The sequence below is a fragment of the Electrona antarctica genome (assembly GCF_951216825.1).
Source record: "Electrona antarctica genome assembly, chromosome: 1".
NCBI classification, from domain to species: Eukaryota; Metazoa; Chordata; class Actinopteri; order Myctophiformes; family Myctophidae; genus Electrona; species Electrona antarctica.
This window is the reverse complement of record NC_136806.1, coordinates 8,986,032-9,013,898: the sequence shown is the minus strand read 5'-3', so window position 1 is coordinate 9,013,898 and position 27,867 is coordinate 8,986,032. Positions and strand designations below refer to the sequence as shown.

The 27,867-nt window shown below is 42.0% G+C and overlaps 3 protein-coding genes across 4 annotated transcripts; all 3 read left to right on the top strand.

Moving 5' to 3' along the window:
• The first annotated feature begins 2,759 nt into the window (after positions 1–2,759).
• LOC306924706 (uncharacterized protein) lies at positions 2,760–9,358 on the top strand. The gene is made up of 9 exons (XM_079503312.1): positions 2,760–2,926; positions 3,550–3,592; positions 3,908–4,514; positions 4,780–4,855; positions 4,955–5,068; positions 6,793–7,187; positions 7,479–7,554; positions 7,641–7,754; positions 8,478–9,358. Exons 1-9 carry the CDS (start codon positions 2,877–2,879, stop codon positions 8,803–8,805), a joined length of 1,803 nt encoding a protein of 600 aa, XP_079359438.1. The 5' UTR covers positions 2,760–2,876; the 3' UTR covers positions 8,806–9,358.
• Positions 9,359–9,428: 70 nt separating this feature from the next.
• LOC306922415 (uncharacterized protein) lies at positions 9,429–17,981 on the top strand. Its single transcript, XM_079500005.1, has 7 exons — positions 9,429–9,613; positions 10,765–10,967; positions 11,639–11,731; positions 12,572–12,664; positions 13,330–13,440; positions 13,780–13,912; positions 15,555–17,981. The coding sequence occupies exons 1-7, from the start codon at positions 9,610–9,612 to the stop codon at positions 16,919–16,921; spliced, it is 2,004 nt and encodes a 667-aa protein (XP_079356131.1). The 5' UTR covers positions 9,429–9,609; the 3' UTR covers positions 16,922–17,981.
• Positions 17,982–18,954: 973 nt separating this feature from the next.
• LOC306926434 (uncharacterized protein) lies at positions 18,955–27,504 on the top strand. Of its 2 annotated transcripts, XM_079505733.1 has the most exons (8): positions 18,955–19,192; positions 22,040–22,242; positions 22,756–22,848; positions 23,208–23,303; positions 23,951–24,061; positions 24,157–24,286; positions 24,378–26,286; positions 26,418–27,504. In XM_079505733.1, exons 1-7 carry the CDS (start codon positions 19,180–19,182, stop codon positions 26,255–26,257), a joined length of 2,526 nt encoding a protein of 841 aa, XP_079361859.1. In that variant the 5' UTR covers positions 18,955–19,179; the 3' UTR covers positions 26,258–26,286; positions 26,418–27,504. The 2 variants fall into 2 exon arrangements, with proteins under 2 accessions (XP_079361859.1, XP_079361858.1); XM_079505732.1 differs by having other exon boundaries at positions 24,378–27,504.
• The last annotated feature ends 363 nt before the right edge of the window (positions 27,505–27,867 follow it).

The window sequence follows — 27,867 nt, the reverse complement described above, 5'->3', positions numbered from 1 at the left end:
TTTACCCAGGGTATCTGGGCTAAGCTCAAGAACTTGTTTCCAGCCAGGCCCTGCTCATAGAACATTTCATCGTAGTGGTTCAATGCCTTGTTCAAGGGCACTTCAGCGGTGGTAATTTTAACGTGTCCGACCGCTGATTCGAACTGGCGACCTTCCGGTATCAAGACCGCTCCGCAATCCGTTCGGCCACCGCTGCCACTAATTCAACTAATCCAACTCCCCAATCCAACTAATCCAACTCCCATTCACTAATTCACTTGAGTAACTATGAATGGCCATCATATACAGTCAAATACATATATATTTTTTCCTGGTTAGTAAAATATTCACATTTGTGATTGCATTTTCTTGTAATATAGTATATTTGCACTAGGAAAATATTATTTTGTCAAAATTGTAAGAGAGCTCTAACATAATTTGGGTCATTATGTGCCTGATATTGAGTCTGCCCATTTATTACATAGATACTCTTTGTCCATTTAATTTGATTTAATGCATGTTCATTGGAATGGCGGGAATGCACTATATAAGGTCCTTTTGTAATTGTATGTATAAAGAGGTTTGAGGGTGTACTTTATAGGCATAGATATGTAAAACTATTTTTTACCAAGCTTTTGTAATGCATTTATATTGACAAAACATTTCAATGACAAGAAAGCCACAAGTAATATGCCCAGAGTTATCAAATTATAAGCATATATTTCAAGTTCTATGAGATGTAAATGTATTATTACATTTAGGTCAGACATTTCATGAATTGTTTCATAAAATGGTAATAAAACCTTTTTCCATATTTGTGGGTTTTGCTAACTGTATCGCAACTACAGTAGGGATGATGACTTATTTTAACATAATGTCCTCAAGGCTTAAACACGTTTCTATAGTAGCCTTGCCGAGCCATGAGGCCCATAGGGCAGGAGCCTATCTCCTGTTTCTGTAGCAGCTTGATGTACAAGTACACCCCCTGGACATGACGCTAGTATGTCGCAGGGATTTACCCCCAATCCAACCCTTGATGCTGAGTGTCAAGCAGGGAGGCACTGGGTCCCATTTTTTTAGAGTCTTTGGTATGACCCGGCCGGGGATTGAACCCCGACCTCCCAGTCTCAGGGCGGACACTCTAAACACAAGGCCACTGAGTTGGTAAACATGTTCATTATTTAACTACAGTATGTTCAACAACACATTGGAACTGAGAGTGAAATACGAATAGAAATTCAGCAATTGTTTAAAGAGTCAAAATTCCTACAATAGAAAAACCATGCAGTTATGACCTCATTACTTGGCAGATGTTAAATCCCTCGCTGAGTCCATGGGTATGAAAAAAAAGCAAAAAAAAGCATGACAGCTGTTCACAAACCTCTGTATCTCTAGCTGAATGTCCTTGTTAGTCTGTTGCCCTAGCCCACAGCAGGGGTTTTCAACTGTGGGTCTGGGACCCCTAGTGGGTCCTCAGAGTTACTGCAGACTTACTATATAGGGGGGTGTTTGGGGAAATGGAATTTTCGAAAAAGAGGTTTCGGTGAAAGAATAACAGCCCACCCATCTGACCACTAGATGGGTGGGCCATGAATGCTTTTGAGTGGGCCCTCATCCAGGGCTGGGAATCACTGATCAATATGTGAAATGAAATGAAATGATTACTATATTTACCCAGGGTATCTGGGCTAAGCTCAAGAACTTGTTTCCAGCCAGGCCATGTCTGATAGCCTACTGTACTTTGTAAGCACATGTTGTGCATAAAGATCCATAGTCCTTGTCAAGAAAATGGTAATGAGTTATTATGAAGGTAATGTAGGCCTAATGCAATGTGACAATCACAAAATTGCCAAATTTCCTCCCTCTGGTCGTTAGGATGGTCAAATGAAATCCAACTCCCACCAGCTGGGATAGAGGGATAATCTGTGTATTAAAAAAATAAAATCACTTGTTTTAATTACATAGGCCTACACACACACACAGACACACACACACACACACACACACACACACACACACACACACACACACACACACACACACACACACACTGTGACACTCACACACTCACACACACACACACACCCACACACACACACACACACACACACACACACACACACACACACACACACACACACACCACATCAGGTGTGTGTGTGTGTGTGTTATTTTGTAGTTCTGCTTGAGAACTACTGCCCTTGTAGGACACTCTGGGATTGCCACTGGAGCCAAACCTCTGCCATGAGTCTGTCTCTAGAGTCACACGCGTGCAATATTTTGACGCTTTTAGTGTTTTCTAAATTATGTTTGTTAAATTGATGGTTTTAGTGTTTCTCCCAGGGGGGATGAGAGCTGGAGGCTGGAGCTCAGCTGTTATGGAAATGTTCTCATGGATGTGTGGCTGTGTACACCTGAACCGAACCCCTCTCCAAAATGAGGGAAAGAGTATCCATTCCCTTAAAATGCATTTATGCATCCCTGCCTGCATGTTCTACCTTCTCGGCCACATGAAGATAAAATATAAACTGGATTATATAATGTGTAACGACGAGTATATTGTCAACTAAACTGTTGTTAACTGTATCATATACACTCACTGTTACGTTTTTGACCACTCAAAGGAACAGCTTTGTCCCTATGTGACTATGGGACAATGCTACTATGTCACTATGTTTAGAGTACCAATAGGGGGTGCTGTTGCACCACTCGCTTCAAACTGTTCTGATTTTTATTTATAGGTAAATTGTTGAAACATCCCAAACACTTTTCCTCCGAGGTGGACCACCGTGGAAACCTGGTGGTGACGCGAGGTTAGGGGGCTCTAGAGACAGTGGAGGAGGGCGAAGTCACTTTGGAGTTCTTCTTTGGTGGAAAACTACTTCAAACGATCCGCAATGGTGGTGAACATTTCGAAACAGGTCAACTGTGAACGATTTGAGACCCGGTAAGTTTTTAAAACGACGATCAGGGCCGTGCAGATGATGATCTATCTAGGGGGCGTCCGGGGCAGGTGGTTTGCGCTGAGTTTTGGGTTAGTCTTTTAGTGGAGTTCCCTCGTGCCAGAAATGTAGTAGCCTACTAGTAGGCCCTTATATTATGTAGGTCTACTATATTAGCATAGCATATCAATAAGACATCTAATGTAGCCCTTATTAAGAGCTACATTAGATGTCTTATTATTGACTTGCTAATGCTAATGTATGTCTGTCTATAGCTCCTTTCGGAACCCTACGTTAAAGTTTCTGACATTTTGATGACTTTAGGTCCAAAGGAGCTCAACCCGGGGGGTCCGGAGACGGGCTAGTCTGTCTAGTGTCTGATTGATTGAAATTGATTGAATTGATTGTATTCAGTTTTCTGAATGGGTAGGCCTACAGTTTAACGAAGGTATAGGCTACAGGTCAAAACAAAATCTGCTGAAGAGGATAAAACCAGAACAAGCACTTGTTTACATATAAGGGTCCTCCATTTTCAATTCCCCAGAGTGAATCTAATCTATTCTAATCTATCTAGAGTAGACCATTCTATCTGTCAAACAGACCCTTAAAGTTCTGCTAAAATTCACAGGTCTGCTACTGCCAAAGGACTTACAAGAGAGGGCTTCTGCAAGGTTGGTAGTATCACTCACTAGATGTAATGTTGACGTTTCTCAGTATATATTTGGCATTGAAAGCCTGTAGATTGTTTACTGACTGTTTAGTAAGAAAACAATGGTACATTAAACTAATCTGCCCCCTCCCCCTCATCATTTGGTCCCAACCCCCAGTTTGTGAACCACTGGCCTAGAGTGAAAAGCTTACTGATTTTACTGTCAAATTAAATCTTTCTAATAGACTTTACCCTACATTTCTCTTATATTTTATTTTTGATGGTGCGTGCATGCCTATTAACAGATTCTGTTGTGTGTGTGTGTGCTCTCTCAAAGGTGTCATTTGAGTATTGTATGAAATGGAAACGCCACAGGTCTTCCACATACACCCCCAAGCAGAAGAACTTCAGAAACACAGATGGACGAAGTAACTGGCAGACAAGGGATAACAGTGTCCCAGTCAAGGGGTCCACCAGGGACTTGCTTGACATCATCGACGATGAAGAAGCAGCGATGGCGGTGGTTGACACTGGAGATTGTGGAGAAGAGCTGCTACAAGTGGCCGACCAAGAATCAACCGAGCCGTCACTCTTTCATTCTAGAAACCTTAAGAAGTGTATGGTGGGCATTAAAAGGGGAAGAAGGACTGCAGAGAAGAGCAGGCGAAAACGTCTCAAAGACGTCTCCCAAGATGGGAGCCTCACCAAGCAGCAACGCTTGGATGATACTGGAGATTGTGGAGAAGAGCTGCTACAAGTGGCCGACCAAGAATCGACCGAGCCGTCAGACCTGCAGTGTCCCTCTGAACATTCATTTGATAATGACAGCACAATGTCTGGCCCTTCCTTCCCACATATGACACAGGGCCTGTGTTCTAGGTGCCACAACTTGTACCAAACGGCCAAGAAGAAAAAAAGGCCACTCAAAAACAAACTCTATAATGGTGAGCACTGTCTTGTCCAGTATTATGTTAGAGTGCTGGAAAACCTCAGCCAAATAGTGGTGACATTTTGTTGGGGCAGTGTTTCTCTGGAGTCTAATCCGACTGGTGGTACCCAACCTTCACTTGACTGTTGTAAAAGTATTTTCTAAACAATAACATTTAGTGGGCTGTTGAATGTCTAAAGTGGATGGAACATTTTGCAGAAGTATTGGCTAAGTTCTGTTAACTGTAAGAGTGTTGAATTGGGCTTTGATTTCTTCACCAGATCCTACTTCCTTGTCATGCGACCAGTGGGTCACGCAGAAACGGCGCAGCACGAGAAGACCGCACGGCATGAAATCGTAAATGTGCACTAGCAGCAATATGTTTGAAGGGATTGGTGTTGCCAGCTTCCTGGTTCGTCAGCAGCAGCTTTGTTAACTTGGTTGTTATCTTTCCAGGACTGTTTTGGACCACCATGTCATAGTGAGACTCAGGGAGAGCTTCTGTAAGAAACAGAACAAGGGAGAGTGGGACCATCCAACCTGCTCCAGACCTCACACTTTCCTAAACCGGTAAAGTGAAGTCCACGTGTGGACCTGCAATGCACTGGTGTCACATGTCTTTTTGTGTTATCTTTATGGCTCACTTTTTAACTTCACACTTGTGTTGAAGTGAGGGGCGCTCTTATCATCATACATCACATTACGTGCTCAGCCAATGAAATCATCACAAAAATCATTCCGGCCAATCACTTTTGGAGTCCACTTTGGAGTTCACTTTTACTGCCCTCACTTTTATCTTCAATACTGTATGTACTTTGCTCAGCCAATCAAATCATCGCTATGGGGTGATCAGCTAATCCCAAGCCAATGTTTGTGTTCACACAAACCCGGAAAGCTGGCCATAGGAAGGGCTAGCGCCCCTCAAAAATATCTGATTATATTCGATGTGGTCTACATTTTTGAGGGTCGCTAGCCCCTCCTATGCCCAGCTTTGTGTTTGTGTGAATCATAGGGATGATTTGATTGGCTGAGCACGGAATTGAGATGATTTGATTGGCTGAGCAAAGTACGTCTTGAGCCGAGGGGAATAGTAAGAGAGTGGCGACACTAGCATTGACTCCCATTGTAACAATGGAATGCGGAAGTGCTCGTTCTATCCCAATGGGATAGTTCCAATGTTTGGAACTATAGCCCATAGCACCCCGCTTTGCGGCAAGATCAAAGCGTGTCGCCACTCTCTTACAATTCCACTCGGTTATTGAGGATAAAAAGTGAGGACGCAAATTGTGATTGGCCAGAATGTGATGATGTATGATGCTAAGAGTGCCCCTCACTTCAGACAGGTGTGATTTTTCATCTACCAGTGAGTGTTATGTGGTAAACAAAATAGTGGGCCCCTGAGAACCATTTTGTTATATTTATTTAAGAATGTATCTTACATTTATTGTATAAATGAGAGGCCATGACATTAAGGCCTAGTAGTAATTGTTAGAAATGTATACAATCCTGTGGATATCCAGTAATTTTGGGCATAAACAAGAAGTTGAAGGATAAGGGTTTCAGTCTGATAATGATGCAACGTGCATGTTCAAATCATGTATACTTTGCCTACTTTACATACACTATTTCCGACCATCTTCCAAAGAATACATTTATTCTTTATTTTGGGGGATTTTAGGGGTGAGAAAAAGGCATTTCAACCTGTATTTGTGTTTACATGCGATAGATGGATGAAGGATATTAGATATAATAGAGGAAAAGAACAACAACTGTATGTAATGGGGGATATTCCCACACAATCATGAGCATGTGTACAAGTGGGGGATTTTAGGGGTGAGAAAAATGCATTTCGACCTGTATTTGTGTTTACATGCGATAGATGGATGATGGATATTAGATATAATAGAGGAAAAGAACAACAACTGTATGTAATGGGGGATATTCCCACATAATCATGAGCATGTGTACAAGTGTGCGCTTGTAAGAAAAGAAGAAAAAAAAATCTTACAGTGTTGTGGCTGTTGTCACAACCCGGCCTGTGGGGCCATGACAAATTGAGGAGACGCAGGCAGTGTAAAAATGTAACAATAATTTATTAACCAAGGGTAACTTAAATGTTGCTTACAAACAAAAGGGTGTGAATGAATCACACCCTTTTTCAGAAAAGGTAACCGAGGGTCCCAAAAGGGGAGCCTAAGACAACACATGCAGGCCCTGCAGGCCAGGCCAAAGGGGATGTGACAGTGTTGTTCGTGGAGCAGTACTGAATTCCAACTGTCACTCTTTCATTCTAGAAACCTTAAGAAGTGTATGGTGGGCATTAAAAGGGGAAGAAGGACTGCAGAGAAGAGCAGGCGAAAACGTCTCAAAGACGTCGCCCAAGACGGGAGCCTCACCAAGCAGCCACGCTTGGATGACACTGGAGATTGTGGAGAAGAGCTGCTACAAGTGGCCGACCAAGAACCGACTGAGCCTTCAGAGTTTCAGTGTCCCTCTGAACGTTCATTTGATAATGACAGCACAATGTCTGGCCCTTCCTTCCCAAATATGATGCAGGAGGGTCCACTGCTGGGCCTGTGTTCTGGGTGCCAGGAGGGTCCACTGCTGGGCCTGTGTTCTGGGTGCCACAAGCTGTACCAAACAGCCAAGAAGAAGAAGAAGAAGAGGCCACTCAAAAACAAACTCTTGGGTAATGCTGAGCACTGTTTTGTCCAGTATTATGTTAGAGTGCTGGAAAACCTCAGCCAAATAGTGGTAACATTTTGTTGAGGCAGTTTCTCTGGAGTCTAATCCGACTGGTGTGGTACCCAACACAACCTTCACTTGACTCAGACTGTTGTAAAAACAAATTCTAAACGATAACATTTAGTGGGCTGTTAAATGTCTAAAGTGGATGGAACATTTTGCAGAAATATTAGCTAAGTTCTGTTAACTGTATGAGTGACATGGTGTTGAATTGGGCTTTTGATTTGTTCACCAGATCCTACTTCCTTGTCATGCGACCAGTGGGTCATGCAGAACCGGCGCAGCACGAGAAGACCACACGGCATGAAATCGTAAATGTGCACTAGCAGCAATATGTTTGAAGGGATTGGTGACGACACCAGCAGCAGCAGCTTTGTTAACTTTGTTATCTTTCCAGGACTGTTTGGGACCACCACGTCATGGTGAGAATCAGTGAGAGCTTCTGTAAGAAACCGAACAAGGGAGAGTGGGACCAACCAACCTGCTCCAGACCTCACACTTTCCTAAAGAGGTAAAGTGGTGTCCATGTGTGGACCTGCAATGGACTGGTGTCCCATTTTATTTTTTATGTTTAATTGTGAGTGGAATATCTTGATGGCTCACTGTTTAACAAGAAAAAACATTTGGGCCCTCTGTCACCATTTTTGTTATATTTATTTTATATTTACATTTATTGTATAAATGGGAGACCATGACATTTAAGAATACAAACCTGTGGATATCCTCATTTTGGGCATAAAGTAAGTTTAAGGATAAGGGTTTCAGTCCGATAATGATGTAATGTGCATGTTCAAATCATTATTATTTCCGACCATTTTTCATAGCATACATTTATTGATTTTGAGGGAAAAAGCCAATTTGACCTGTATTTGTGTTTACATGCGATAGATGATAGATATTAGATATAATAGAAGAAAATAACTTTATAATGGGGGATATTCTCACATATCATGAGCATGTGTACAAGTGTGCGCTGTAAGGGCCGATTCATACTCCTATTTTACCGCTGTAGTGCCGAAATTATTTCAGACATTTTCAGTAGCACCGAAGAGCCGACTTTAGGACGGTACCTGCCCCCCCGAACATCAAATGACGTCACATTGTAGGCTCTACAGAGCCAAACCGACGTTTATTCGGCTCTAAAATAGGAGTATGAATCGCGCCTAAGGAAAACCTAAGCAAATTGTGTTGTTCGTGGAACAGTACTGAATACCAACCGTCACTTTCATTCTAGAAACCTTAAGTGTATGGTGGGCATTAAAAGGGGAAGGACTGCCCAAGACAGGAGCCTCACCAAGCAGCCACGCATGGATGACAGCGGCATCTCCAGCCTCCATGCTTTTGACCTAAGCAACATCAGCTCATATAGCAACCCTGTGTGCAGTAAGGTGGCTGGGTCCAATGATAAGTGTTCTGAGGTGATCTCCACTTCTGTAAATGTCAACGGAACCGGCCAGCTGAAAATGTCCCCTCCAAAACGGAGCGCAGCAAAGAAGAGGGCCTGTTTCAATGAGTTATTTGCTAAAATAATTCACAAGAAGAGTTCAATTGTGCGAATCTAGTTTGTGAGATCAAATCTCTATCTATCTCTGTATGCATTGTGCCTTCAGTTGAAATTGGTTAACTGTATTTGTATTATTGTATTTATTTCCTCTCAAATTATATTGTGTTTGTGTTCGTACAGGGCAGAACTGTTTTAACACTGATACTGTAACACGTTTTATCTTCTACGTCTTATAGCTGATGTGATCATTTTGATGTATCAAAAAACATGTATACTGCTGACATGATCTGACACAGATTCATACATACTGTATACAGAACTAAGCATCAGCATCACATGGGATATTTCTTTGTGTAAATACAATACAATACATAAAAAAAGACAACTTGAATGTCACCTTTGCTAATTTATAGTTACAATTTGATCCAATGTCGTTTTGATGCCTCTTTTGCATGATACAGTGGACTGTATGAAATTATATTTCATAAACGTCTCTAGAAAATGTTAACTCAAACTGAAAGTACAGTTGTTTTTGTGTTCCTAGATTTTACTGTTATAGAGTAGCCTACAAGACATGTACACTGAATTCTTGGAAGATTTTATTTAATTCAAATAAAATTGCCAACACTAAATGCTTTTATTTTGAAGGCACAGTCATGTCATTTCTGGTATTTGCTGATCTTGTGGGTGTCTTTGACACAGGAAGTGAAAAGTGACCATTATGGGTGGACCTTTAATTGCACTTCTGTTTGCAGTAAAGCAAGAACATTATTGCACTTTTTATTTAGGTAAGCAGTTCAATTCAAAGGAAAGATTTCCCTTATCCGGCCAAGCAAGCATTTGAGTCCCTCATTGGAATAAAATGGGTATGTATTTAATCTCGTCTCCGTCCAAAATAAACTGATATGCTTACTGCTGTTAGCTTGCTTGCTAAATTATTGGAAGGAATCTCTCCAAAAGTGATATCAAACAGCAATGCACAACAGTATGCATATGGTCATTGAATGTCTGTAGGAACGGAGGCTTGGACTGGTACACCGTTTTTGTGTTGGCGTTTGATTGCATTCTGAATTTGCATGAAATATCACATTTCTAACGTTGCATGTGTTATCATTCAAGTTACAACAACATGGTAAACCGGACAGGAAGAGTCAACTTTGTGGGCATCTGATAGTGATTGGTTGGAATTTATATTTCACAGTATACATTTCAAACGAAAGCACAAGTCAATACAAACATTGTTACTGTGGTCAAAGTTAAATCAAATATAAAATAGCTTTTTGCATTTTAGGAAATGGTTTTAATTACTTAAGACCAATGTCAAGCTTGTATACTTTATTGATTTTTACACATGATTTCAACATTTGACATTTCTACAAAACCTGTGGGTAGCCAGTTATGGGCATAAACAAGAAGTTGAATGGATAGCCTACATTTAGGTCTGATGATGAGCTGCAACCTCATGACTATTTAGATAAAAGATGTTTTGTTTTCTACAGCTGAGCTACAGTAGAGTTTCAGAGAGTCATAGGGCAGTATTATGCGTGTCTTAAGTACTAGGTCTTATTACTTAACTTAAGACCTGGAGGCGTGATCAATGCCATTTGGCCACTCAGAATAGCCAAATGGCATTGACCACGCCTCCAGGTCTTAAGTTAAGTCATAAGACCTGGTACTTAAGACACGCATAATACTGCCCATAGTGTTTGTTTTCATGTCATAATCTACTGTCCACTTCATAAATGCCTTACAACTGCTCAGTCAGTACTGCAGTACTACGCAGTACACACACACACACACACACACACAAAGAATACCCATACAACTTACAGCTTTCAAACACATGTCATGACATTGAACAATACGTGGTAACGCAGTGTTACGCAACGGTGGGAAATAATCTCATGATTATTACATGGATTGTTGGTGCATTGCTTCAAAGCGTGATGCTTTGAATTGATAACATCTCTATCTCCAATGTACATACATGTGTTATCCTTCTGCCCTTTACTTGCAGAATGGCTCCCTTCCTTGTCCCCATTCAACCTCCTCATTCCCCCTCTGAGGTTGATGACAGCTGCAATGTGGGAAGTGGTTCGTCTGAGGAGCGTCAACCACTATGGACAAGTGGAGGAGTTTGTGTCCATGATAGCCGAGGCCATTCCTGAGCTTTTAAGCAATAAACAGATGAGCCTGCTTATTTTGGGACTAAGGGCGAAGGTAAGGGGTGCTTCTTTCTTCCAGGCAGAACTTTAACTTTGTTAGATGTTCACCATGTTTACGTGTAAGCTATTATGATTCCAATAACATTTGCGTAGTATACTCACTACTTGTCTAATTGAGTCCTACAATTGTATCTTTGCCATGGTGGCTGTTGGGATGCTTAAATGCCTTTAAAGATAATGGGGACTTTGACTTGTTTGTGGGAGTAGCTTGTTTACCAATCTTAATTTACGATGCAGGTATAGTTGTATCGCTGCCTTTATTAGCGTTAATTCATAAGAAATGAGTTGTGATTTGAGTTGGCCATCCGAGAGTCTCTCCATCTAACAAGGGTCAAGGGGTGGTGAGTGATGTTACAGTTGAGGGCCGAGAACATGATGACACCAGGCCGTATCACACGACACATTCTGAAGTTTAATACATGCATAGATAGTTAGATACATATAGTAGTCATGTGTCCGACACATGACTTGCTCAGAAGAGATGAAAACAAGGATAAGAACAGAACATGCATCTCGTATCATTGTGCACAGACGAGATGTCGGTCTCTGATAAAGTAGTTGATGGTCATCGATCGTATCACGGATATCAATATGCTTACGTAGATGAGAGTTTGACCACTGGGTCAAGCAGCGACATGACTACTGGTTCATTCATTCCTCCTCCAGATGACTTTGCAGCTGTTGCGTTCAGAACACCAGGAAGATGTCAGGAGTGTTGAAACATACCTAGACAGACTCCAGCAGTCATGCTCAAAACAGGTGAGTGATACTTAGTAGAGCCGAACATATATATCGAAACCAATAAATAAATGACTAAAACAATTCATAGGTTGTTTTGTTTTTTTACTAATGACCCACTTTAGCCCTATATTTTACAAATGTAAAAATAGCTGATCTAGCTAACGCTTTGCGAAGCTCACAATGCATTACATTGCGATGCGTTGTAAGCTTGTAGATAAGCTATTTTCACTTTATTTTTTAGGAATTGTTCATTCATCATAATCGAGGCAAAAGTTTGAAATAATAATGATATTGATTTGAAGTCATATCGCCCAGCTCCACATTCCAGTCTTGATTTTTGTGGGGCGCCCTCCTATATACAGGTTTAATGTTTGTTTTTCCTTAAACGAACATTAAAAACGCCAGATTGACAATGAACAGAGTTTAATGTTTGTTTGTCCTCGATGTTGTAAGATGATAAGAGCGCGCCTCACTTCACGCAGGTGTGATTTTTTTTTTGTAAGTGATCAGCTGGTGAGATCTGTACTTTTTGAGTGGTGTAAACCACTCCTACAACTGGCTTTTGTGTGCAGAAAAAAATGAGCATGGTTGCTATGTTCAAAATAATTTCTGACGTAATTAAATCACACCCGGGTGAACTGGATGACCGTAGCAACCATGGTCATTTTCTCTGCACAGAAAAAGCCAGTTGTGAAATCACATCCGGGTGTGATTTCATTACGTCAGATCAGAGCTGATCAGGCTACATAATACCTTACCTTATTTCATTACGTCAGACATTACGTCAGACCACAGCTGATCATGCTATATAAAACCTTACACCACTCAGTTCACACGGGTGTGATTTTTACTTTACAGGTTGAAACAGGAAATGAAACTCTTGAGCATAAGTTCCTGAGGTTTGTTAAAAACCTTTTAGAAGACCCAGATGGGAGGGAACACTTCCTGAAGGTAAAACTTGCTTGGTTCTAACCTTATCCTTTAAGTTATAGAGGCGGAATGATGTAGCAAGGTTGATATGATGTGCATTGTGCTTTAGCCAGCAACCTTTTTGCCTGGGGCGTCCAGATGGAAAGTGACGCTCCTTGATCTTGTGGCAACAGTTCTATTTAATCGATTATGATACGATAAATACATAAAAATAATAATACAATACATTATCGATTGTAGCAACAAATCGGGATGGACCTTTTTTGATTGATTGATTGAAAATGTTATTAACAGTTTGCAGAATTACAGTACATTTCAAGCACAAACTCAATACAAAGGCTGTTAACTGTGAGTGGACGACCCAATTAAGCATTACACTTGTTTACAACAGGGTCCACCATGTTCAATTCATCAAAACATTTAGAGACGTACAAATAGACACTTCTATATAGACAAAGAACAGTACAGGAATTCATCATAATGGAGGTTAAAAGGGAAAAGAAACATATACAGTGAGGGGAAAAAAGGGGGGGCGGTGGGGGGGGATTCAGATTTTACGGGGGCCAGTTTCGAATTGCAGCCATCCGTAGGTGCCCTTTGAGAGCGGTTTTGAAGGAGTCAAGGGATTCGACCTCTCCAGGCTAGCACTATTTCACACTTTCACTTCACTGTTTTCTGTATGACAGAATGTGCTTCCGGTGGAGTATGGAGCTGACTTTGATGCAGCGCTGGAGACTGTGGTCTGTGTGTTCTTTACCAGACTGGAAGAGCTGCTGCCAGTACCAGACTTCAAACAGGTACACAGACTAGACTCACTGCTGACTAAGGTGTGTGACCTCACTGACATCTTCAGAGTCAAACTGTATTAACCCCTTTTGGTGTTAGCATTATGTTATGCTTTAGCTATTGAAAAATAGCAGATCTACAAGCTCATAGCGCGCCACCGAGTGGCGCGCTACGAGCTTGTAGGTCTGCTATTTTTGAAAAATCGAAGAACGACTGACATAGAAACTTTTTCAGAAAACTGATGTAGAAGACATTTTTAGAATCTGATCTCAGGTCAAAATGGGTTAATATACAGTAGTTCATTTGTTGTTTTGTTGTTTATTGTATATTTACTTTGTTTCTTTTTATAGACTGCTCTGTGGATCAGTGACATTCCTACTGTGCTAGAGGAGTATGTGCAGTGTGTTTCCAAAGTGACTGACCTCAAAACGCTGCTTAATAGCAAGAAGTGTATTGGAAAGCTGTCTAAGACAGATATAAGTGGTATGTATGTATCTATGTATGTTTGGGACCTGTGTTGGATATGTGTAAATATATCGTAACAGTTAAATCATAAGACCGTGGGGCGACTGTGGCTCAGGAGGTAGAGCAGGTCGTCCAATGATCCATGGGTCGGCGGTTCGAATCCCGGCTCCTCCTGTCTACATGTCGAAGTGTCCTTGGGCAAGACACTGAACCCCAAATTGCTCCCGATGTGCTGGCTGGTACCTTGCATGGCTTCCGCCGCAATCGGTGTATGAATGTGTGTGTGAATGGGTGAATGTAATGCACAATCTATGTAAAGCGCCTTGGATAAAGGCGCTATATAAATGCACCATTTACCATTTAAGACCACAAACAAGAATAGAAGATAACTGCCTGGATACACGACTTACACGTAAGCATTTTGGTGCAAAAAAACAAAATGACTGCGAGGTGCTCCATATAGTAGGGGTTGATTGATTCGTTGATTGATGGAATACTTTATTGACGAGAAACTGGAAAGAATACATTTAAAAAAAAGCAAAGACCATGGCACTCTGACTCGTTTTGGCTACAGACTTATCCAGAGCGACTTGGAAGTGTGAAATCGAAATAACCAGAGTAAACATGAGCTCTAGTCAATGAACACGGTATGTCGCGAGAACAATGTAGTGCCTTGAAGAAGCTTGGGTAAACCGGGTAAACAAAAATGAACCTAGCATAATGTAAATTAATCAAAATCACATGCTTAACATTTGTGGTGGTGGAAAAAACTAAATCTAAGAAACAAAACAAGTAACAAGGATATATCTGCTTATTATTACACGGCTTGGTTGAATGCTTGATTCTGATTGGTCAGACAATCGCTGAATTCAGCTGTGTTTTATTCCTTGATAATGTCTGCTCCGCTCTATAACGGACCGCTGCCTAATCAAAACCTAACAGCACCTGCACCTGCTTTATGCTGTATGAAACATGACAGCCATGTAAACAACTTGAATGTGATTTTTAACTGTTGGAGTGTTATATTTTGCTTTTAATCTTAATTTTTAGTTACAAGTCTCACACACACACACACACACACACACACACACACACACACACACACACACACACACACACACACACAGTACTGTGTTAGCGGATTCGACCGTTATCATACGATCTTATGGGCCCAGTATGTCCGTTTATCATGCATCTTATGGGCCCAGTATGGCCATACTGGCCTACTCACCATAGTAGCCTGGTCAAGGTTTCCCCCTGGTGGACGTGTCATTTCCAACTATTGTGGTGCATGGAAACTAGGGGCTACTAATATATACTATTCTCTGCCTATTCTCTGTAACTCGGACGGCGCTGAGTCGGGTCTGGTGGCCTTCGCAACGCTCGGCACGAGCCTCGCTCGGCGGTGCCTCGCGTGGCTCAAGGCCACCAGACACGGCGCGCCTCCGTCAGGACATCAGTGATTATCAAGCGAAATAATCACGGAGAAGTTAGAACTACCGACTGAGCCGTTGGGTCAGCAGAGCATGCCCATACTAGCTCGAAAAATTCGTACTGATCCTAACTGATAACTCGGTCTTGTCCATTGATACCAGTTGAAACGGGTGACTGTGTATGCATGCGTGTGTGTATTAATTTGTCCCCTTTTATTCTCTGATAGTATCTTGTCCATCAGAAGATCGACTCTTCACCTCATTGTCTCAACTTACCTCACTGAGTGAGACCCGTACATCCTACCAGACTACCGACCGTGAACCAGAATCCTCTCTTCACTGTGAGAGCACATGTTTGGAGTTTCAGGATGGAGCATGGCCACCCAACAAGCAAACACAGACTCTGGAAAGTGATGTTACAGGACAGACAGAGGACAAACAGAGAGACAGTGTTGATGAATTAGACATAGTGGAGTGTGACAGTGTGTCCTCCTCAGCTTCCACCCAGGCTCCTTCAACCTCATTTGAAGTTTCCACATCCTCTAGCTCTGTGATTGGGACCCATGCACGGCAACGGGTCGCCCACAAATGCCCTCAGTGTGGGAAATGCTACATTTACCGATATGAGCTTCTCGAGCATCAGCGGCTTCACACGGGGGAAAACCCTTACAAGTGCTCCCAGTGTGGAAAGGCGTTCAGGAGAACCTCCGATTTGTCCACTCACAGGCGCATGCAGTGCACAAAAGCGGCATATGTTTGCATCAAGTGCGGTAACAGCTTTGAATCCATACAGGATAAGTTTAGACACCAGTGCCCTCAACAGGTCCAAAGGTTTGACTGTCCCCAGTGTGGGAAAAGCTTCAAGAAAATGTACTTGCTGGGAAAGCACCAGCTCACTCACACTCAACACCGTATTTTCAAGTGCAAACAGTGCAGGGAAGCCTACCCCAGCATGAGTGAACTTAGAAGCCACCAGAAGATTCATCCTCCGGAACCGTCCAACCAGTGCATGCAATGTGGAAAGTTCTTCAGTTCTAGCGCGTGTCTGGCAGCTCACGAATTGCGTCACAACCAGCAGAGAACTCAGATATGTGCTCTCTGCACGAAAGGATTTAAGAATAAATATGATCTGAACCTTCACATGCGCAGTCATACAGGCGAGCGGCCGTTTAAGTGCACCTACTGTGGCAAAAGTTTCTCTGTGTCAGGAAATCTGAACATACACATAAGGACACACACAGGGGAGAAACCCTATCTGTGCTCCGACTGCGGCAAGGCTTTTGTTTCAGCTGGCGAGCTGCAGATCCACAGGCGCACCCACACCGGGGAAAAGCCGTACAAATGTTCTGTGTGCGCTAAAGGCTTCACCATGGCAAGTAAACTAACACTTCACACGCGTGTCCACACAGGGGAACGGCCATATGTGTGCGCAGAATGTGGAAAGGGATTTTCACGTGGCAGCGAATTGAAAAAACATACACTCAATCACTCAGGGGTGAGACCCTATGCCTGTCAACTATGTGCAAAGACGTATACATGCCTCAATCACCTAAAGAGGCACTTGAAAACCCATAGACCTAACTCAGTCACATAGTTCCACACAGGTGCTAACAAAATACACCCCCCTTCTATTCTATATGTTCTGCTAATAATGTGAAGGCTCTATCAATGTGTTTGCGGACACTACAGCCTCATCTTTGAAGAACCCCAGGCTGATGGGGAGCACAGACTGAATTGGTGAAACTTTTCCAGTACACTCACTGTATTGGCACTAGCTGCACCACTCTGCTGTGTCAAACTAGCAAAACCATCAGTTTAATATTTCTGATCATGCTCTTAACTACTTATTCATTACTCAGTTACTTCTCCAATGACCTTCGCTCACCAAGTGAGACAAGGATTACCCCCTGTCTGCATGTAGCCTGGGCAGCATTCCTTTTCGGGTTTATCATGATCTGGTTGGGATCGGATGATATCATGTTGTAGTCATTGTTTTGTAGTCATCAGGATGATATTGTTACGTCATGTTGTAGTCATTGTTTTGTAGTCATCAGGAGGATATCGTTACGTCATGTTGTAGTCATTGTTTTGTAGTCATCAGGAGGATATCGTTACGTCATGTTGTAGTCATTGTTTTGTATTCATCAGGCCGGAACCCTCAATCTGGAACTACCTTTCCCTCAAACAGGACGAATGATACCTTGGTTCTGGTTTAGAGGGTTCTGGCCTAATGACTACAAAACAATGACTAAGATGACGTAACGATATCATCAGCTCCCGACCGGATCACACGGCAATTCAGTAACACAGACCAGGCTTTCCTCCGAGGTGGAAATTGGTCATGTGTGTACAAAATAACTGAAGAACGGGCATGAGGTACATGCACAAAAAAATGTAGAGAACAAGATCGATGTTGGTGCAGGACGAGTGTGGTTTGCACCCTCGAGTCAAGTGCATCTTTAATCCCTTTGTATTTGTTTGTACTGCATACATACATTCTTTAACATTTGAAAAGGCTTGAACTGCACTCACTTGTCAGGCCATTCCTGCAATACTTCACCAGTTTCACACAGTTCTAGGCTTCTAGCATCTACAATATGATCAGCCAGAAACTTGCCAGTCGAAATACTTATAATAAACTAAATTGAGTTGGCCATATGCTTGTGTCTATGTTCTGTAAATATTAATACATTGTATATGGGACTACATCATACGATGAAAGAAGCATTCGCTTTTTATTAACATTGTGTATAGAATTAGAAGTTGTTGTTACCTAGGCCTATAATGTGCTTGTGCAGTCTAGTGTGTGTGTGTGTGTGTGTGTGTTATAATGTGAAAGCAATTGCAATCATGCTTGGTGTGACACACAACCAAGGGGAGTAGGGGGTATAGGACTGTCAAATATGTTTTTGTGAGTTCTAATAGCTGTCTAAACCTTGCTCTCTGAAGTAATATATGAAGCTACAACACCAGAGGGAGTTCAACAAACCATGAGCAACCCAGATTCGGCACATACAAGGGACTAAATTAATTTCGCTCCTATGCCACCAAAATGTGGAACACCTATTAGAATACCAAGTTATTAAGACATGTGAATCCCTTGACTCCTTCAAAACTGCTCTCAAATGGCACATACGAACGGCTGCAATTGGAAAATGCCCCCCATCAAATCTGAATCCCTTTTCCCCTCACTGTTTGTTTCTTCCCAGTTTACCTCCTTTGATGATTTTCCTGTTTTTGATTAATTGAAATATTTATTAACAGTTTGCAGAATTACAGTACATTTCAAGCACAACTCAATACAAAGACTGTTAAGTGGACGACACTATAAAGCATTACACTTGTTTACAAGAGGGTCCACCTTGTTCAATTCATCAAAACATTTAGAGACGTACAAATATACACTTCTATTTAGCCAAAGAACAGCAGGAATTCATCATAAAAGAGGTAAAAATGGAACTGAAACATATACAGTGTGTGGGGGGAAGGGGTGGTACCGTGGGTTGTGCTTGAAATGTACTGTAATTCTGCAAACTGTTAATAAATACTATACTTCAATCAATCAAAGCTGCAGCCTGCGGGAGTATAGTACTGCAGCGGCCATGCAGCCCCCTACCCGCTTAAAGCCGGGCAGCCCTGCGACAGATAACAAACCCACCCACCCCTGCCTGTGACGAACCAACCCCTGGGAACAACACAACACACTGCCCACTGAACGATATGTTTCAGGAAGAAGTTGGCGCCTGAAGAACCGTCTGCTGCTATAGCTAGCTCATCCTTCCAACAATGAAACCTTTCTCATTCTAAATTCACCCTACTACTGCTCTCGCAGCCATAGGAGACGGTCCGAAAATGAACGAGATGGGTACGTATGTTATATATCGGGCCCGGCTCTGCATGGGGCCCAAAAATGGTTATTTTTGTGGCTAGCAGGCTAGGACAGGCTAACGGGCTAACAGCGGGAGGATAGGCCCGGACTAATCCCTGGAACGAACATTGTTTTAGTTAGAATATAGAAGGACAGTTTTGGGGTGTGTGTTGTGGTGTTCCACCGCCACGCTGGACCTGCAGCAGACAGACAGGATGTAATGATGTGCTAAACGTCATAGATATATACGTTACACATACATTATAGTACATGCATTTTAAACAGTACTAAACACAAGTTTTTTTTTAAAACCCCAAAACGACTGATTTAGTTCTAACGCGCTACTTTTAGCACGCAATAATCGCAAACTGAGTAACTATTTAACTCGACTTTGTGCTTCAAATACAAGCGTGCGAATAGAAAATGTGCATTAAGTTTAGTGAGGAATAGAGGATTGGAAGAAGCAGCTGCATGGCATGCCTGCCTTCACGAGTCAAGTGGAATAGTCTTGAATGAAATGTGAATGATCACCACCGTGGTGGCGTGTAGCGTTACTTCAATCCTAATTACACTTCGTAGTACGACAGTGTCGCATCATGGCTAAACAAAACACGCACACAAAAGTTCCAGTGGTGGAAAAAGTACTCAGATGTTTTACTTGAGTAAAAGTATCAATACTGCAATGTAGAACTACTCTGGTTACAAGTAAAAGTCCTGAGTAAAAGTACAAAAGTATTGATATCAAAATGTACTTGTGCGGTTCCCACATCTTTTCATGTCAAGGACCCCCAAAATGACACTCATTAGCCTGCGGACCCCCATTTGAAAATATATGCCAGGGATAAGAGAAGATTTTTTTTTTACAGCTCTAGCAGTGAATTTCAACCATTTTCATTTCAAGGAGCCCCAGTTTGATATGCAACAGGCTACGGACCCCCATTTAATAGCATTTCTATCTCTGAGACAACACTTTATATTGTAAAATCAATGTTAATTTAACCCTGAGAGTGTACAAATGGAACATGGAAATAGCAGATGTACAATATTTGCCTCTGAGATGTAGTGGAGTAGAAGTAATTGAAATTTAAAATAATAAGTAAAGTAGTAGTACAAATACCTCAAAATTGTACTTAAGTACTGTCTGTAATTAAGTTGAGTACGCTTCCCTTTACAAACAGTGGTTCCCAAAGTGGGGTCCGGGGACCCCCAGGGGTACTTCAGGGAGTTCCAGGGGGTCCCCAGCTAAATGGTAGTTAGGAACCAAATGGACCATTATGGGTCTGTAACTCTGAGTGTACAAAATGGAACCAAACGGACCCTAACGGGTCTGTTTGGTTCCATTTGTACACTCTCGTATTTAAATTAACTTTGATTTTACAATATAAATTGTGGTCAATGCCATTAAATGGGGGGTCTGTAGACTAATATTCATGTCAAACTGGGGGTCCTTGAAATTAAACGGGTTGAGGATCACTGGTCTGTGGAATATATTTTCTAATGGGGGTCCGCAGGCTAATAAATGTCGATTTGGGGGTCCTTGACATGAAAAGGTTTGGGAACCACTTCTTTACATTACACCAATGGTAGTACCACAGTGTCGCATGTCTAAACGCATACAATTAATTTAAGTATTTATTAACAGTTTGCAGATTTCAGACGAAAGCACAACTCGATACAAAGACTGTTACTGTGGACGTCCACACTGATAAAGCATTGATTGATTGATTTAAATATTTATTAACAGTTTGCAGAATTACAGTACATTTCAAGCACAAACTCAATACAAAGACTGTTAACTGTGAGTGGACGACCCAATTAAGCATTACACTTGTTTACAAGAGGGTCCACCTTGTTCAATTCATAAAGGAGGTAAAAAGGGAAAAGAAACGTATACAGTGAGGGGAAAAAGGGGTGGGGGGGGGGCAGTTTCGAATTGCAGCCGTCCGTAGGTGCTCTTTGATAGCGGTTTTACACTTGTTTTACACTTGTTTACAACAGGGGCCACCATTTTCAATTCATCAGAACATTTAGAGACGTACAAATATACACTTTAATACAACGCAGCTCGATGCCCATGTATTTACATGCATATAGTATTAGACTTTAGCCAGGGCAGGCTGCACATGAGTATCACTCACTAAAATCCCCTGTAAAAAAGTTAAACCACCCTTAATTCTATACTGTACACGGTTTTCCCTTTTTTTCTAACCGTGTATAGTATATGATTTCTTTTTTTGCATAGAAGTGTATATTTGTATGTCTTTAAATGTTCTGATGAATTGAAAATGGAGGACCCTGATGAAAACAAGTCTTATCCTCGTAGCAGTTTTAGTATTGCCCTACTTTCCTTGAACTGTGCCCATTCTGCAAACTGTTATTAATACAATTGTCAATCAATCAATAGAAACCCAGCCACAATAGATTAGTGCGTCCGGCCTTCCCCACAGAAACATTTTTGAAAATCTATAATTCTTTAATAGTTTACAAAATAGTACAATTATACATTAATGTTAAAAGGATCATCAAAATTGTCACTGCTACTAAATTATCTTAATAAAATGACTGGACATCGCCCGGTTATATGATTGGATACTTCTTGCTTATGACATTTTATTTTCTATTTTAGTCTATGTATCTGACGCACCGGTTTAACGGTTTAACCGTTTAAGCATAATTTACTTAGGTTACTTTAGGAATACCAGACTGAGCAGTTCCGCCAGCTGTACAACCAGGGGCGAGTTGGTAAATGGGCGTCTCGTTTGGTATTCATACTAACTTGGTGATTGTAGAGAAAGGCCACATTGTCTGATGAATTTATTTGATGCAAACCAAATCTGTCCACAGAGTTCAGTCTTCCCTTATCTTCCCTGGGGCTCCTGGTTCCACCACTCCGACTGATGTCAGCAGTGATGTGGGAGGTGGTTCGTCAGAGGAACATCAAGCATTATGGGAAGCTTGAGGAGTTTGTGTCCATGGTGACTGAGGCAGTTCCGGAACTTATGAGCAAAAGAGAGGGAAGATTACTCTCTTTGGGACTGAGAGCGAGAGTAAGTGATTATTTCAATTGCCTGATGCTTAGTCTCGTGTTATTGTAAAGTGAAAAATTTTAGATTTCTTTTGCCATTTGCACCATTTTGTTTCTCATTGGACTTATTAATCCATCTATATTGTTCAAGGTGTAATTACAGAACGCAGTGTTGTCACGATTATCAATCTATTCATACTTTACTTAGTTAAGGAAAATAGGAACTTTTTTATGCCACTTAATAAGTCACTTAACCATTTATTTTTCTTTCTTTCTTTCCCCCCCCCTTTTTTTAAAAAGATCGTGGCATTGCATTAATTTGCTAACTGGAGCTTTATCTTCACAGCAATTGCAGACAGCTGTGTATCTGTATCACTCCCATAATTCAATGTTACTCCTTTTTAACTTTTCATTAGTTGCTGGTCAACTACCACAGCTGTTTCGTAAATGTGAAATGAAAGAAGCATGTGACGATAATTTAGTAGTAATAATACTATTATTGTAATAGTAACTGGTGTGATTGAATTACTCCTAGACAACTCTTGAGCTACTACGTTCTGAACACCCTGAAGATCTAAAGGCTGTTGAGACTCACCTTGACAGAATCCGATCATCTTGTATAGAAGAGGTAAGTGACATAACCTGGTTTCTTAAATCTTACTGTGAAGAGAAGAGGTTTGCTCCAATGGTGTTTTCTTTTATTGAAACACCATAATAATATAAGACGCAACGTTTCGACCGCAGGCGGCCTTCATCTTCACCTTCCTGATGAAGGTCGAAACGTTGTGCTCTCATATTATTATGGTGTTTCAATAAAAGAAAACACCATTGGAGCAAACCTGTGTGCGGTCTCTCTTCTCTTCACTGTACTTACCTTAGTCCAGCACCAGCCAGGAACTGGATGTGCGCAAAGCCACCTGCTTTTTAAACTTCTTAAATCTTACTGTCATATTGCACTCGGAATGTGATTTATATTTTGTGATCCAGACAACTGATACCGTTATCGAAGCACCTGAAGCCAACTTCATGAAGCTGGTCCAAGGCCTCATTGAAGACACAGACGGACGGGAACATTTTCTCAAGGTGAAACGCAGCTTGTTCAGCGCAAATTATGGTAGACCCTATAGAAGTAGTTCAATGGCTAATTATGTTGTTTTTAATTTGTCAAGATTCCCTTATTGTAGCAGCACTTTCTTTCTAAATGAACCAGTTAAAATAATTGGCATCTGAAAGCTGTCCCTTACAGTCAATAGTATACGTAGCTAGGTGCCTCGCTTAAGAGACTTAGGGCTCCATTTTCGTCAGCGCTAAACCCCTTATCCCTAAACTTCTTTGCCTTTTTTTTTACACTATTTTGCAAAACATTTTTGAATAATTAGGAACCAAATGGACCATTATGGGTCTGTAACTCTGAGTGTACAAAATGGAACCAATCTACATTGACACGTTGTGAGCTTGTCGACTTGTCGGAAAAAAAAAAGGCAAAGAAGTTTAGGGATAAGGGGTTTAGCAGTGACGAAAATGGAGCCCCTACTGTTGAGGGTAATGACTCGTACTGTTACTGTTACTGTTCCAACATTGACTCTTCCGTTTATTCCCACCCTCCAGGAATTATTTATATCCCTGAATTTCTGATGACTATCTATGTTAGTATCCATTAATTATTTAGACTTCATCCATCTTCAAACAACCCTGTCAAAACATGACTCCTAATATTTTCTCTCTTACAGAATGTGTTTCCTGTGGAGTATGGCCCTGACTTTGACACAGCGCTGGAGACGCTGGTCTGCGAGTTCTTCACCAGACTTGAGGAGCTTTTGCCAGTACCAGACTTCAAACAGGTATCCAAATCATTACATTAGTACAGAAATTAATTAAACTTAGGGAGACTTGTTTTTTTTTAACCATTTTTCTTGGTGTGCTTTCTCATGCATAGACGGCATCGTGGATCAGTGCTGCCCCCTCTGTTCTAGAGGAGTACATGCAGTGTGTCTCCAATGGAGATGACCTAAAATTTCTTCTTCAGAGCAAACAGTGCCATGGGAAACTCGCCAAGAGCACAGTTGGTAAGATGGATACATTACATGGCAATATTATGTTGATTAATTTAGGTTAGGACATAGAACTTACTGTTTTCTTCAATGGTCTTTCACACAGCTCCGTTTCAGTCTGAAGATCTTCTTGTCCCCTCCCTTTCACTTCCTCCCTCACTGGAAGTGGCCATCGCTTCCCATCCGAGTGCGTGCGACGATGACAACAGTGACGTTCAACAAATTGTCATGTTTGACGAGGAGCTGTCGACAAACTCTCAGGTTCCCTCGACCTCAACTGACTTTCCCGAATCCCCCAAGAGCAACGTCGTCACATCCCCGCGGCGAAGGCGGCAGCTGGGAATGCATAAATGCCCGGAGTGCAACAAGTGCTTCAAGCATCACTCTGTCTTCATTGAGCACCAAAGAGTTCATACTGGTCTGCAGCCTTACAACTGCTCTGAGTGCGGGAGAGCCTTCAGAACGGCAACCCTACTGGCTGGACACAGGCTCCGCAAGTGTAAGAACGCGGCGTATCTGTGCATTAAATGTGGGAACAGTTTTCCGACTTCGCTGGAGAAATTTAGACACCAGTGCCCAAAGCGGGGCCGAAGCCATGACTGCACACATTGCGGAAAGACTTTCCAAAAGTCAAGCAATCTCAAAGAGCACCTGCTAACTCACGTCCAAAGCCGCCTTTTCAAGTGTAGTCATTGCGGCGAGGGTTTTTCAGGAATTGGTGAATTAAAGTACCATCAGCAGATCGATCATGATAAGCCTTATCATTGCAAGCAATGCGGGAAGAGCTTTATCTCCTCAAAGTGTCTGACCAAACACCAACAGCGCCACGAGCAGGTTGGTGAAGTGGAGACTGTCAAGATAACGAGTGGAAGAAAACATAAAAGCACCAGTCATCATCGCACAACCTCCACATCGCTATCCTCCCGGAAGACCAGTGCTAAGGCCGTCTATCCACGCGGACGAGTCACCCATAATTGCCTGCAGTGTGGGAGGAGCTTTAAGTATCGTTTTGAATTTCTGGAACACCAGAGGTTCCACACTGCAGTGAAGCCTTACAAGTGCTCACAGTGTGGCAAGGCCTTCAGATCGGAGGCTCACCTGTCCGGGCACAGGAAAAGAAAGTGCAAGAACGCTGCTCATATATGCACAAAGTGTGGGTGCCAGTTTAGATCTCTACACGAACGTGTCCGGCATCAGTGCATGCAACTTCTGACCAAATACGAGTGCTCCCACTGCGGCAAGACTTTCAAGATGGCCCACATGCTGAGGAACCACCAGATGAGCGAACACCAGCTTCCCTACAGCCCGAATCATCGCTTCAGGTGCAGGTACTGCGACGAGACCTTCCCTGGAATCAGCGAGCTGAAGTACCACCAGAGGGTTGATCACGAAAAGCCCTACCAGTGTCAGGAATGCGGCAAGAGCTTCCTTTCGGAAAAATGCTTGTCAAATCATGAGCTCCGTCACAACGACGAGCGACCAGAGGATTGTCTCGTCTGCGGCAGAGGTTTCAGAAACAGATACGACCTGAAGCAACACATGCGCACGCACACGGGAGAGCGGCCTTACCAGTGCACACACTGCTCGCAGTGCTTCTCGACAGCGGGCGGCCTGAGGAGCCACACGAGGGTTCACACCGGAGAAAAGCCACACGTTTGTCCAGACTGCGGCAAAGCTTTCTCCCAGATGGGTGCAATGCGCACCCACAGATTCACCCACACGGGGGAGAGGCCATTCAAGTGTGGGGTGTGTGGCAAGGGGTTCACCATGGCCCACAAAGTGACCGTTCACATGCGCGTGCACACGGGAGAGAGGCCCTACATATGCTCTCAGTGTGGGAAGGCCTTCTCTGATGGCAGTGTGCTAAAGCAACACATGCTGAACCACTCTGGAGTGAGACCCTACCATTGTCAGATCTGTCCCAAGACTTACACATGTCTCAATCACCTGAGGCGGCACTTAAAAAGTCATTCTAACGTAAACTGACTCCAAACAGGAATGAACTCTAAATATAGGTCAGAATATTTTGAATTGTTTCTACTGACTACAAGGACCACATCACCACTTTTAAGGACCCACTTGCCTTTATATAATTTCAATACCTGTCGTCTTTCCCCCCCATTTCTTTATTCATGTATTTAAATAGAGACAGTGAGCAGAGAGACGAGGATGGCAGGAGAGAGAGAGAGAGGGGGGATCGCATGCAAGAGCCTTGGGTCGAATTCGAGCCTGGACAATCTGTGGGAAGGACTTGAGCCTTATTTATGTGGTATGTGCTCTTATTCAGTGATCCACCGGTGTGCAGTGTAGTGTACCCTCTCATTTGACAAAAGCTAAGACATTTTCTTTGCTTTGTCACTTGTCGGCGACATGAATGATCAATTCATCTGCGTTCTTTTGTTGTCACTCCTGTTATTGAGGCATGACGGCAGCATATACTGTAAATGATTGGAGAACACTCTTGATTACATGTAGTAATCTATGTGGTTTGGGATTGAGAATCATGTTGATGTTGATCAATCAAATGAAACACTGTATAATGAAGGGATATGGAATTGAAGTATGGCTACCATTAGAGGTGATGGTAATATTTGATCTTCACTTAAGCTGCAGTACTATTGCTGTTCTTCAAGGAATAAAGCGGGGATACAGTATTCTTTTTTTATTTTTCTTTCTTTAGAAATTTCAAAAAATAGAAAATAAAAACGGGCCATATTTTTAGATTGTTTGAACCATAAATGAAGGGTTGGTGTAAAGAAATGGTTGAATTGGTCTCTTTGGTCGCCTCCGGATGCTAAAGGCCACCAATCCTTTGTTTGTGGACAAAGTTATCTAAAATGTGTTCCCAGGAGAAAATAATCCCCATAAATATAAACAAGTTTCCTTATTTCTTCATTTTTCATATTAGGCTTGGTCCTTGTGGTTTTTGTTGCTTCCTTGAGTTTGATACGTTGTAATACATTTGGATATAAACTAAAGGATATTGTGAAATTTAGATCATGAACATGATTGTATCGATGGAAATGTTATATTTTTGGGAAGATCACTGATATTCTAAAAATAAGACTGATTGGTCTCTGTAAATACGAAGGAGAAAACAAAATCATGAATTAATGGTTGGACAGCTGATTGATTAAAATGACTGGTAACGTTTAGCCCTGTGGGTCTAATTTTCTATCGTTCTCAAGCGGTGTTGCTTTCAAAATAAAAAATACAAACTTTGTCAGGCAACAGTTCATACCGTACTTTGTCTTTGTGCACGATGATTGAATGTGTTTTAAATGAACAAAATATATTGGTTAAGCAAGTTTGCACATACTGTACAAAGACACTGACTTGGTACAGGTATTTGCTTGCTTAGACTACAAATAAAATAAATTAGGCAAAGATTTAAAAGAAAAACTCAAAATGGAAATAAAGGCGGTGAAGGTTGGGGGTCTTGTGTCCAGTGTGCATACTATCACTCAAAGACCCTGATCGCTACCCTGGATGCAGTCAAAGTGGCACAGTGGTAATAATGTAAAGTTCCACTAGGTGGCAGTATGTGACCAGTAACTTCTACATCTCTAACTTGATCTTCATGCATAATTACAAGC